Source organism: Eulemur rufifrons, chromosome 7, assembly GCF_041146395.1.
Source record: "Eulemur rufifrons isolate Redbay chromosome 7, OSU_ERuf_1, whole genome shotgun sequence".
NCBI lineage: Eukaryota > Metazoa > Chordata > Mammalia > Primates > Lemuridae > Eulemur > Eulemur rufifrons.
In genome coordinates, this window is record NC_090989.1 from 124589072 (window position 1) to 124601942 (window position 12871).

A 12871-nucleotide genomic window follows, 5' to 3' on the forward strand; every position below is an offset into this window, starting at 1 on the left:
CTAGCCTGAAGGAAAGAAAACTCCAGGCAATTACAGCTGGTTCTTAGGAGGAGACTTTTGTTTCTTGTGTAAAGATCAGGAAAAAAAACTAGTGGGTGGAAAAACATGTAAGCAAATTTGTGTTCTAATAAATAAAGCCTGTTCAAAAATGCTGAACTCCACTCCTCATCATTAGACGAGGTTAGGAGGACGTGGAGTAGGAATGTTATAGAAGGTATTTTTCTTTGGAGAGAAGGCTGGATGAAATGTCCTTGAGGTCTTTCCAACCCCGAGATTCTATAATGTGGGAAGTCCTATGAAACAATAAAGACTGCTTCTCTCCTCTCTGGAAAACTTGCTCCCGAGGGCTGTTGCTTTGGTTTCTCCCTCATTTGTCCCTCTGTTAATAACTAGGGAAAACTTAATTGACAAGCCTTACCTACTTTTGAAGAGTTACAGACACTGGCTGACACATCTGAAAATATCCCCTTCAGGCCTCCAAAAGTCTCCACGAAGAAGTACTTGTCACTTGATCCTGCCATGGCCAACAGCTCCACGGGATTGGCGCCAGCAATCCCCACGGCCAGGACGAGAATGCCTTTGTCCCGCAAGGCCTTCGCTGTGGCATTGAGTTTATCCGCATCGTGAGATTCCCCATCGGTGATCACGATGAGGACTTGGGGGACCCCCTTGTGCAGGCGGCTGCCCCGGGCTTCGGTGAACATGTGGTCTGAGAAGCCTAGTGCCTCAGCAGTGTAAGTGTTGCCCCCCATGGGCTGGTCGTTCTGGAGCACTGAAATCACCTCCAATTTTGTGCCAAGGTCATCCAGATAGAACAGCACCTCTGGGTCATCAGCGTACTTCAGGGCCCCAAACCGGACCTGATTCTTGCCAACATCGGCTTTTTTCACTAAGCCAGTCATAAACTCCTTCATGATATTATACTCATCAAAGTCAATGCTGCCAGAACTATCGATTACAAACACGACATCCAAAACTTCAATCCGCTTGCATTCTGAAAGAGGAAGAGAAAGGAAAACCATATGAGATTAGCTTTGGACAGCATGGGAGATCTCCCAACCTTTTAGTTTTTTTTAATTGCTGGTGTTTTCTCTCCATGGGCTCAGGCTGTATATTAGAATGTCAAGTCCCTGGATAACAAAGACAACACACGTACATTTGTGCCACCAGTACATAGTTATACTCAGGTGAGCTTTCAGGACAAGGCATATGTGAAGTGAAATCTACTGCAGGGAGTGAGAGGGGGCAGAGTGACAATCGCAACATCATCAGAAATAAAATTTCAAAAACCTTTAGACCAAAAAAAAAAAAAAAGTCACACAATTCTGTATAAATTTCCCCATTAAAATGGTTCCTTCAACATGTGCTTTCATTTATACAAATTTAAAATTTGTCCTTTTTTTAAGCCACAGGGATCTTGAGATTTTATTCTGAAAATAAACCTTGGGGAAATAACCAAATGCAAATGAATTTGGCAACACTGTATATTTTTTTCATGGTTTTATGATGGCCGACTTTTCAAGGTTACATTTTCTCCCTTTTTGGCTTTTCTGAAACATTATCTATTTTCGTTACTAGGCCTCATCATAGAAATAAGCCCATTTCTCACTTGGCCCAACTAAACTGCTCTTGGCTTGACGTTCCTATTAACTTTTTAAACGTGAGGTCAACACACCATGGCAAAACCCAATTAATATTTAATCCACGTGCAGCATGTTCCCTGTAACGGCGCAGTGTTCCAAACTCCAACTCATCTATTCTGGAGAAGTGGAATTGGAAGACGGCTCGTTATTTAGTCCATATGTAGCACATTCTCTCTACAGGCCTTAGGATGGTACGATCCAAACGTTAACTCATCCATTCTTGAGAAATGGAATTGTGAGAAAGTACCCCCCTCCTCAGAGGCTCACAGAATTTCCTTCTTTAGCCAGCCAGTTGCTGGCTATGTGAGGGTTGTTGAAATCCCCAGCGCCAATGCGCTTACCCCACAGGAGGCCATGTGTAAGGGCCATAAACCAAATTCCCAAGAAGAGCTGGCTCCACTAAAGAAGGAGCCATGTCCCTCTGGCCTTCAGCTGCCTGCAAAGCCTGCTTGGATTACTCCAGGGACTGGGGAGAGATTGCTCAGTGTTAGAATCCTTCAAAGAGTTCATATTTGGTCTGGGTGGAATTCCCAGGCAATATGGACCAGGTGTGCTCCTTTTTCTACAAAACACAGACCATGATCACCAAACCTTCCAGTGGAATTGTAACAGAACTGTTACTCGAATAAGAAAACAATGGTCCTCTTCTCCTTTAAAACTCCTTTAAGATCCCTCTCCTTCACAGAGCCTTTTCGGAATGCCTCTTCATTCAGCCCCATGGGTCACAGCATAAATCGGCCCCTTATATCTGCTAAGCTTTTGTTTGATCACTTCCATTACTCTGCAGTTTCATGGGAAGAGGGTGGGGACTATGCCCTTTGCTTCCTTTGAAGAATCCCTTGCTCAAGGTCCCTATTACATTCCTCCTTTCCTTTATAAAATTTAATAAATATCAAAATGTTTTTACAGATGTTATCTCATTTGATACAAGTATTGGTCTTCAGAAATTGCAAAAATAAACCCCATATATAGCAGAGGGCTAGGCCAAAGGGGAGCCACCTGTCCCAGGCTATGCCCCTGGGCCTGCCTCAGCAGCCCTCACACAGCCCAGTGAGGCAGGACACACAGGCTGGGCCCCTTGCGTCAGTGTAGGACCAACTCAGTGGTGTGATTCACGCTCTAGAGCTCCCCATGGGAGCAGGCTGAAATGAGACTCCAGCCAGGATGACCTCCTCGCTCAGTTCCTACCCATGCCCTGGCCTGCTTTTCCTACTCCCTTCTGACAACAGCTCCTCTATAAACCACTTCCCACAAGAACCACTGACCTGCTTCTAGGGATCTGATCTAAGACCTGGTATGACACTACTTTTCTTAAATGGAAGATCCATCACCCTAGTGCTATTTGCCTACAAATGGGAATGAGTCTAGGTGAACAGAATCCTTCCTTGCTGTCTAATTCAACAGGCCAAAACCACTAAGATAAACATTTTACTTAAAACAAAAAGTTTACAATGTTTGAATAGAACTGTACTTAATTCAAGAAATAATGATTAACAAAGACATCTGGTATTTGGATAGTCCTGCTAGTGAATATGCCCATGCTTACCTTCACGGGGACTGCATATTCCAAAAACAAGATCATCTTCAATGTGCTGCAGAATGTCAAAATTCTCAACATAAAAAACCATCTCAGGCCTCCCGCTGATCTCCTCGAGCTGAGTGACATTGGATCTAAACACTCCCACAGAGTAGATAATTATGCCTTCTTGCCGAAGAGCTACTGCTGGGTCCTTTACTATGTCCTGAGCTTCGCCATCCGTGATGAGGATGAGAAACTTCCTGACATTGGGCCGGGCCCCCTTGCTGGGGCTGAAGTACTGAGACACAAAGGTCAGGGCACTCCCAGTCAAGGTGGTTTCTCCAATGTGAGCCATTTGGTCTATCGCATTTGAAATGTCACTTTGGGATGTGAATTTGTTGAGCTGAAACTCCTCCTTATTGATGTCGCTGAATTGGACTACACCAATTTGCACCCGATCTGCCCCAATCTGAGATTTGCTCACCAGGTTTTTCATAAATGTTTTCATTTTGCTGAAGTTTTCAAGTCCTATACTGCCAGAACTGTCCACCAGAAACATGATGTCAGCTTTCATCTCTTTGCAGGCTGCATGGGAGAAATTAGGATGTTTATTCAAGTCAGCTAGATGTAAAAAATTGAATGAACAGAAAAATCCAAAACACAAATAATTTTATACTGAAGTTAAGTGTGTGCTTGATAAGGATTGTTAGTAGGCAAATAATGCATTGAAGGCAATAAAAGTGAGAGTATTCTGTTATTTAGTAATTTGCTAAAATACATTAATATACCTCAAGGTTTCTCAATCTCAGCACTACTGACATTTTGGGCCAAATCATTTTTATTGAGGTGGGCAGTCTGTGCATTGTGGATACTGGAGGATGTTTAGCAGTTTCCCTGACCTCCACCTGTTAGATGCCAGGAGCTCTTCCCAGTTATGACAACCAAAAATGTCTCCAGACATTGCCAAATATCCCCTGAAGGGTCAAAATCACCTCTGGTTGAAACTAGTGACATAGCTCTAAAAGATTTCATAAAAGTTTTATAAAAAAGAAATTTAAATAAACCTGAGATACTCCTAAAAGCAAACCATTTGATCATATTATACACTTGGTATCTAATAATATATCTATCCTAGTAGGGATTTCTGGGAGGAAGCTAATTAATATTTCTTAGGTAGAATTCCTCCAAATATCTTTCTTACACTTCAGATGTTAATTAGAACAACACCATAATGGGCTCTTAGCTTTGTTCTGGAGAACAAACATAGTTATACAAGTCAACAAACCTCAACTTAGAAATTTATGTTGTTTTTCTAAACCAGAAATATCAAATATTGCCAGGAAAGCAATCTATGAGCTGAAGTCAAAAGACAAAACCACCACTTGTCTCACCTTCTTCAGCACAGATTTCTTGAACAACTTGGTTTCTTATGTCTTTCAAAGCATCGAAGTCATGCACATAGTACACTCTTTTTTCCTCTCCTGCAATTTCTCTCAGCTGTGTTTGGTTAGCCTCCTTGACTCCGATGGCATAGACACGGATGTGCTCTTCTCTCAGTCTGTCTGCAGGCTCCAAGACGCTATCCTCAGACATGCCGTTTGTCAGGACAACAAGATGACACGGCACTTTGTTTCCTCGCTGCTTCTTTGCTTTTCGTAACAGACTCAGTGTGAAATTCAGGGCTGCGCCTGTGTTTGTATTTCCCCCCATCTGCCTGATGTTCTCAATGGCCCTTCCCAAATCATGCTTGTTTGAGTATTTATTGATCTCAAATTCCAAGTCCCAGCTGTCGGCATACTGAACGGCCCCGACCCTCACCTTGTGGGGACCGATGTTGAACATGCCTACCACTTCTGACAGGAAGGTCTTCATTTCCTGGAAATCTGTGGGCTGGGTGCTCCCTGAGCCATCAATGAGCAGATAGATGTCAGCTTCCTCAGTGTCCACACAACCTATAATGGAACCAAAAAGTTGAATGTGGCATTTGGGGCAACTGTGAAGAAGAAATGGCAGCAGATGGAAGAACAACAAATATGAACCTCTTCAGACAGAAAAATGGAAAACAGCTTCTGGGCTTAAAAGACATTATTTACTAGCTTAAAATGGGCAAATCTTAGCATCAGTTGGGCCAAATGAATTGTTTCTGACAGTTTAAGATTATCACCCTAATTCTCTGCCATGAAACAGGGTAAATCTGGATATAGTAAAAGATCAGCAAATCTTGAAGCTGCTTTTTACAAGTCACTTTTCCCATCAGTAAATAATTGCTTAGTAAATAGGTGGTGTGTTGGGAAATGGAGAAGGCATTTGATTGGACATGGCAGACATATGAATTCTCTTTCTTGAAATCCTGAACAAATTATTTACCCCTCACTTACTACTCCTCATCAATTAAGTAAACTAGAGATACTGGTGAGCTTATGTATGTAATACAATGACACTTTTATAGTAAATATGCTATAAATATTTGTTGAAGAATGTATACATATATATGTATGGCTCTACATAAAAATATTTACATAGCACACATGTGCATATACGAGATGTATAAAATACATGGCCTCTCTCTCTCTCTCTTTAAACTCGCAGATGTTAGAATGGTACTTTGCAACAAGTTACGTAATTACCTTGTCCTCCATCCAAATCATATTTCCTGTTTTTATTCTCTAAATTGGAATTTGAGGATGAGGGAAGAGGAGAAGGAAAAGTTAAAAAGAGAATTAAAAAAAAAAAAGAAAGGAAATATCAGGAATGTGGGTGGCAAAGGAGCGAATGAAAAAGATAAGGGAGAAAAATAGCAAAGGAAGGTATCCTGGGGCCTGCATGGGTAACGAAGCCCATTGGAGCTGCACAAAGGAAGTCAAAGGGAAATCCCTTTCCCCATGCCAACACCTCAATAGCTTTTTATCCCCCCAAATCGGACTTCATATTATCAAGCTAAAGTAAAAAATTAGAAACTTATTCTTCCCACCCATATCCTACCCCACCAATCTCTTTTGCATATATAATGTTCAAAAGACAAAAAAAAGACAAGGAAAAAAGAATATTAATAATCCTTTTCTCAGTAAAAGACTTTACCAGATTTGAGTGTTTCAGTCCGTTCTGAAAGGACAGAGACCATGTGTGTTATTTGGTTCCGCAGCTTCTTCAGAAAGGTCTGGTTGTGGGCTGCCAGGTCAGAGAAGGTCTTCAGTTTGGAGACATATTGCTCAGGCGGGTGAGATGCCATCTTTTCCAACTGGGTGTCACTAGCCCCCTCTATGCCCAAGGTGAAGATGGTCACGCCCTCGCGCCGGAGGTTAAGGGCTGCCTTAGTCACATTGTCTTCCGAAGCTCTGTGGGTCACCAGCACTGCAATCTGAGGCACCCCCTGATTCTTCCGACTGCCATTCTGTGCTCTGAAGACTTCCTTCTTGATCTTTCTGATGGCAGCTCCAGTGTAGGCCTCCCCAGCCTGGGGAGAGAGGTTCTGTATATTCTGGATAAGCTCCGATTTGTTTATGCCCATGCTCAGTGAATTTATCACCTTCGTCTCATTGCTGTAGGCCACAAGGCCAACCCTCATGCAATTTTCCTTTATGTCAAGGGCAGATACAGTTTCTTCTAGGAATTCTTTAAGGTAGTCAAAGTTCTCCTGGCTTCCATTGATAGACACATCGAACAGGAACACAACATCGGCCACAGAAGGGCCTTGGCAAACTGTGGGCAAAGAATGAACAATTTTAGTTGGAGATTTAGCATCTCTGCTCAGCACTAGAAGGCATGAAGAACATACACTGGAGCTCAGTTATGCACCGAAAGAAAGAAAGGAGATACATAAAATAATTATGAACCTGAGATCAGTGGGATCTAGGTTCAAATACTAGATCTTAGCTAAACTCCCAGCTTCAATATCCTCATCTATAAAATGGAGATAATAATATTTCTTTCATAGAGCTGGTATGGGGATTAAATTACGTAATACATTTAGCATGGGGCCTGGTACATAAGATTCACTCAATGAACAAGAGCTACTGCTATATATTAAAATCATTTAATCATCATGTTATAATCAGTAGCTATAGTCCAAACATTCCTAAGGAATGGTGATAAAATAGCAATTGCACTTTCAATTATTCTACTGGGAAAAGATGCTAGTAGTAAGGATCCATATTTTCATAAATTATTTAATACCACAAGAAAAGCATTCTCTATTACCATTATATACATCATCTCATTCAAACTGATTTAACCAGGAATAACATGAGTTTCCTACATTACTTATCTGGACATGTATACTTCCAAAAAACTGTTTTTTTACTAGATATCCCCTGCCCCTCACTTGAATGATGTTCATAAACTCTTGGCCATTCCTGTTACTAGAGTATTACAAGAGGACGGAACAGGACAGCAGGTTGGCCGTGAAGCAGAACATAGGGAAGCTAATTCAGGACAGAGCAGCAGGGAGAGAGGCCGTGCAGGGCTGAAACTACATGGCTGGGGAATCAGCAGCCTGGACCCTGGGCCAGGCATGTCACACACAAGGATACCTGCAAGATCTTCTCTGCAGAAAAGGGGGTTTGGATTATTGACAGTTGTTTCTAGCTCTAACATGCTATGATTATGTTATGTGGCTTCAACAGTCAAGGATTTCTTTAGAAGCAAACTTACCTTTTAAAGGAACAGGTAATAAAACTACATATCAACTAAAGCCCAGCAAGAAGGCGTCCCCCCGAGTTTTAAGAAGTCTGTGAATAACATGCAACATGGATAAGTGAAATGTGGAAAACCAAGGCTTCTGGTGTTCACTGGATTTTTCAAATGGCCATAATCACTGGACCCTCTTGAACATACATACATAGAACATCTGAAAATACAGCCTATTTGGGGGGACAGGGATGTTCATAGAGTTTCAATCCCCATGTTGATTTTTCAAAAGCATTTGATCACCATTCTTATACGTGCATTCTAAGCCTACCTTCTACAATGATATCATCGACTGCTGCTTCCTTGTACTTTGTTACATCCTTGATGATCTGCGTCATGTTTTGGGAAAACATGCTGAGGTCTCTGACTGTCCGAAGGTTGAAATGAAACTGGGACGTGGCCATAGACTTCAGGTTTTCCTCAGATGCTTTCTGCATCCCCACAGAGATGATTTTCACCCCATCTTTCCGCAGGGCCTCCGAAGCCTCTTCCACGTCATCCTCAGACTCGGCCGAAGCCAGAACCACCAAAATAGGGGGAAACTGCTTCTTGTCTCTCCCGTTTGTGGGTGCAGAGAAGTAAGTCCTGTGAGCCTCCTGGAGAGCGTGTCCTATCCTCAAGGACCCGCCGATGAACCCAAAGTTCTTCTTGAGGTGGTTCAACATGGGGTTCCTGTTCCGGAAGGTGCTCAGCTGGAATTCGCTGTGGAGCTTGTCGCTGTACTGGGCCAGGGCCACTCGGTATTTGTCGGCCTCTATGGGGAGACTGCTGATCATTTTGGTGATGAACACTTTCACAAACGGGAAGGCCTTAATTCCCAGGTGATCAGAGCTGTCCACCAGAAACACCACATCTGCATACTCAGGGCCTACAGAGCCACAAACATACAGATAAACAAAGCAAATTAAAAATTTACTGCCATATTTAATGCCAAATATAAGGGGGAGGGAAGTACTTTCCTCTTTATTTTTTTAATACCTTTCCAATGAACTGAAAGTAATAATCTGAAACTGCACATTCTCTCAAGAAAAAGTAATATTTGTTTCTTGGGATAAGTCTCTTATGTAACCTCTTGTTTGAAGATCCCAAAATTAAGCATCACTTTTTCAAGGAATTAGTTAATTAGAAGAAGAAACCATAGGTTTTTGTACCTTTTGTGGATAATTTCCCCTTACACTGTTTTGCTCTCAGAATTTGTCCTCAATTTATATCAACAGGACAAAAATTTTAATCAAGAACCAAACTCCTTCAAATTGGTTTGAATGATGAAATCTGAAAGACAGCCTTTCATTCTCATTTGAGGATTGCAACAGGTGATCTGATTACCTTATGGGCATATTAGTTTTATATTCCAATTTGTCAAACTGATGAAGTTTAAAAAATACCTATAAGTCATAAAAATAGAGAATTGCTTTAAAATTATTTGTAATATTTTTTGATAAATCATGAGTAACATTATAATTGGTGAATTTATTCTCACATATGCAAAATGTGATGGCACCAATATATCTTGGACTAGAAAAGGAATTACAGTTTTAGTTTCTATTAAAAATATAAGTTTTATATAGGACTATGATATTTTACTAAACTTTTAAAGTTTCATTCAATGCTACATTCAACACTAGGTATCTGGAATTTTATTTTTACATGACAGAGACTCCCTGGATTCAAATATTAAATGTTGATTACTAGTGGTCTGGTGGCTTGGATTCAGAGCTCTCACTGTCTTAGCACAAAACCCATTTCTAGGGAAGGGAAGGAAGTATGTGTGGTACATGTTTAAGAAAATACAGTGTAAAATACAGTGCAATTGAACAAGTAATAAAAACCTGGACTTTGCCATCAGCTAATTCTGTGAGCTCTGTCAAGCCATTTAATATACTTTGGCCTTAGTTCCCTCTGCTATAAAATTAGGAGATTCAACTAGAAAATATGTAAGATACCTCCTCAACTTTGAGATTCTTGTTATCTGAAATGGTTACTAGATACATTCTAATAAGATTGAAAATAATGTCAATCTTTTCCTTTTTGCCATTGCTAGGAAGCCAGCTTTGGCACTCCGTGTGCTATTTCATTCTTTTTACACCAGTCTGATCAAGGCAAAGTAGATAAAATAATTTTTTCTTATCCTTTAAATAACTTAATTCCAACCAATCTGAGATTCCTTTCATGATCACACAGCCAGCAGCATCTCAGGGGAAGAAATAAATGAGGGTGAATCAATACCTTCCTCCAAGGCTGGGACCCCAATGAGGGCTGTCAGGTGAGCCCTGCCCAGGACTGCTTGACTTGTGACCAACAGTGACCTCTCTCTATTTACAAACAAAGTCCCATATCTTGTGTGGGGAAAGGAAATATAGATGACTGGCACAGGAGGTGGAGCTGGGTTCTGATGAGGTCCATCACTATGTCTCAACCATGAAATGACTGGGGAAAAAACCACTGCCTCTCCTTAAAAAGGTTAAGGCCCAGTGAGACATCAAAGGAAGATGTTTGCAGGGCACAGTCTAGCTTATCTCTTCACAAAACTTGCTTCCAAGGTCAGAGTCCTTGAGGAAGCTATAAAAGCCAATGCAAGTGGCCCTGGATATGAACTGACTGGCACAAGAACCAGTTATTTAAGAGGTGGTAGAGGTGGTGAAGGGTGGCCCAGTATGTGGACTTTAAGTCCATTGGACATAGATTTCTGGCAGACAGTAAACCATGATACAGAGCTTTCTCCTCACGGTGAAAACACTTTCTTTACAATAAGCAGACAGTTAAATTGTAACAAAATCTGGACATTTAATAAAGACAATCTTTTGGCACAAATGAATTAGGAAGAGACATTCCAAATTTTCCAGGCCCAAACCTAGTATTAACAGAATTTTAATGCAAACTCCTAGAAGACCTAAAACACATTGAAATTAAGGTTAAAATGGCAGCTCTCATATCTTTCTATCATTAACAAGGAATAAAGTCCAGAAACAAATGATGTTCAAAGCAGCACAGGACAACCACAAAAAGAAATTGAACTACTACCGCCACCCTCATTACTATCAAAATCAAAACAAAGTGAAATGAAACTCTAAACATTTAAGTAGATCAAGCTTATATATTATCTATTTTCTATGACGAAAATTAAGGAAAAATATTCTTTCCATTTTTTTTTCTTACCAGGATCTTTATTCACAGAAACACGGGAACAAATTATTATAAGGAAAAAAATCAGTAGCATTTTCATATTATGACCTGAAAAATCTCCAACTTGAAATCTGGAAGGCAAAAATAGGAATATAAAATATAAAAATATAAACATCTAATATCACACAAATAAGAGCACATAAAATTATATAATAAATTGGGAGCAACAGGGGACAAGGAATTTTTGAGGTTCACTGACCTTCTAATCTGTGAAGTGCCTTGGAGAAAAAATGAACCATCAACATTTACAGAGTCATGAGAGTTTTTCTGTTGCCCAGACCCTGTAGAAACATGAAATTTTGGACAGTCAATAGAGGTAGCCAGATGCATTTTAGTTCTAACAATATATGTTCCAATGAATCATTTCCCCGTACCCTAATGCCATCCTCGGTCTACTCATTGCCTAGACAATTCAGAGTTTACAGTTGGGACACAGGCTAAGATCTGTATTGTAATCTCTCCATCATGAACACGTAGCTGTGTTTCATCTTTGAATAATAATTATTTCTAGGCCAGGCATGGTAAACTCATGCCTGTAATACCAGGTGTTTGGGAGGCCAAGGTGGGAGGATCACTTGAGGCCAGGAAGTCAAGACCAGCCTGAGCAACATGGTGAGACTCTGTTTCTACAAAAAAATAATTTAAAAAATTATCTGGGTGTAGTGGCACATGCCTGTGGTCCCACCTACTTGGGAGACTGAGGCAGGAGGATCCCTTGAGCCCAGGAGTTTGAGGTTGCAGTGAGCTGTGATGATGCCACTGCACTCTGGCCTGGGTGACAGAGCACTACCCTGTCTCTAAAAAAAAAAAAAAAAAAAAAATACAGTTTTTTAGATGTGGCCAATGTTTCATGTTTTTTCCTCTTCCTTCCTAACTAGGAAGGTAACTATTTTCTTTTATCCTTAAACTTGAGAGAAGATATAAAAACACTAGCAGTGACTCCCCATGTCCCATATGATGTCTTGTTCCTCAGAATGAGCAGCTCAATTTATGCCATCTTATTTCCAACAACCTAGAACTCTATGAGGCAAGGGTTTTCCAACTTTGGTTTGGCCTAAAGCATTCTTAGCCACCTTGAAATGTTCATTTCATGGGATGACGCAGGATATTAAAGATATTGAGAATAAATATTTTAATGAAGCAGGTTGGGCTCATTCATTCACTCATTTATCCATTGAAAAAAATGAATTGATTCATTTTCCAATCCATTAATAAACTAGTGTCTCTGTCTCCTGCTCGACTGCTACGCAGACATGTATCTGCAACACTGTATATGACTATCCCACTCTACACCAGGTAGGCTCCGAGTGCTCAGTATTTAACCTCTTCAGAAAAGGGAACATTTGTCAAGAGAAAGTCCATCCCTATTTCTTTCATTGTCATCCTGAAGTTTTGTGACTTGGAACTCTGTTCTAGTCCTTCACAAGTCTAGATGATATAAACTTTTCAGGCTGTAAGTCAATTTATCAGTCCTACTGAAATCAATAATCAGTGAGCTGGAAGGGGCTCCTAAGAGATTATTTCTAGAGCAATCCTTCCATTTAGAGTAACTAAGCCCCAAAGTGAAAACCAAGTCATAGCATCTGTACAAATTTTTCATTAATGTGTATAATAAATAATAAATTCTACCATTCAATAAGCCTTTGCTATGTGCTGTCTCCTGTGCTAACAGCTTTACATTTGTTCTCTTGTTTGATATTGATAATGACCCTAGTAGCAGCTACTATTACTGTTCTTATTTTGTAGATAAGGAAACAGATTCATAAAGGGGAAGGTCACGCTGGTAAAACGGGCCACAGTTGAGACCAGAACCCATGTCCGTCTCACTCCAAACCTGTCA

General features: G+C 40.6%; 1 protein-coding gene across 1 annotated transcript in view; it reads right to left on the reverse strand.

Annotated features, from left to right (window-relative positions):
* Nucleotides 1-11065, reverse strand: part of LOC138385797 (collagen alpha-6(VI) chain) — a 95452-nt gene extending 84387 nt beyond the window's left edge. Inside the window, exons 1-6 of the mRNA XM_069472017.1 lie at nucleotides 11005-11065; nucleotides 8120-8716; nucleotides 6241-6861; nucleotides 4554-5114; nucleotides 3190-3747; nucleotides 419-994 (exon numbers count right to left, since the gene is read on the reverse strand). Of these exons, the coding sequence (XP_069328118.1) occupies nucleotides 419-994; nucleotides 3190-3747; nucleotides 4554-5114; nucleotides 6241-6861; nucleotides 8120-8716; nucleotides 11005-11065 (2974 nt within the window). The remainder of the gene's footprint in view (nucleotides 1-418; nucleotides 995-3189; nucleotides 3748-4553; nucleotides 5115-6240; nucleotides 6862-8119; nucleotides 8717-11004) is intronic.
* Nucleotides 11066-12871: the final 1806 nt, after the last annotated feature.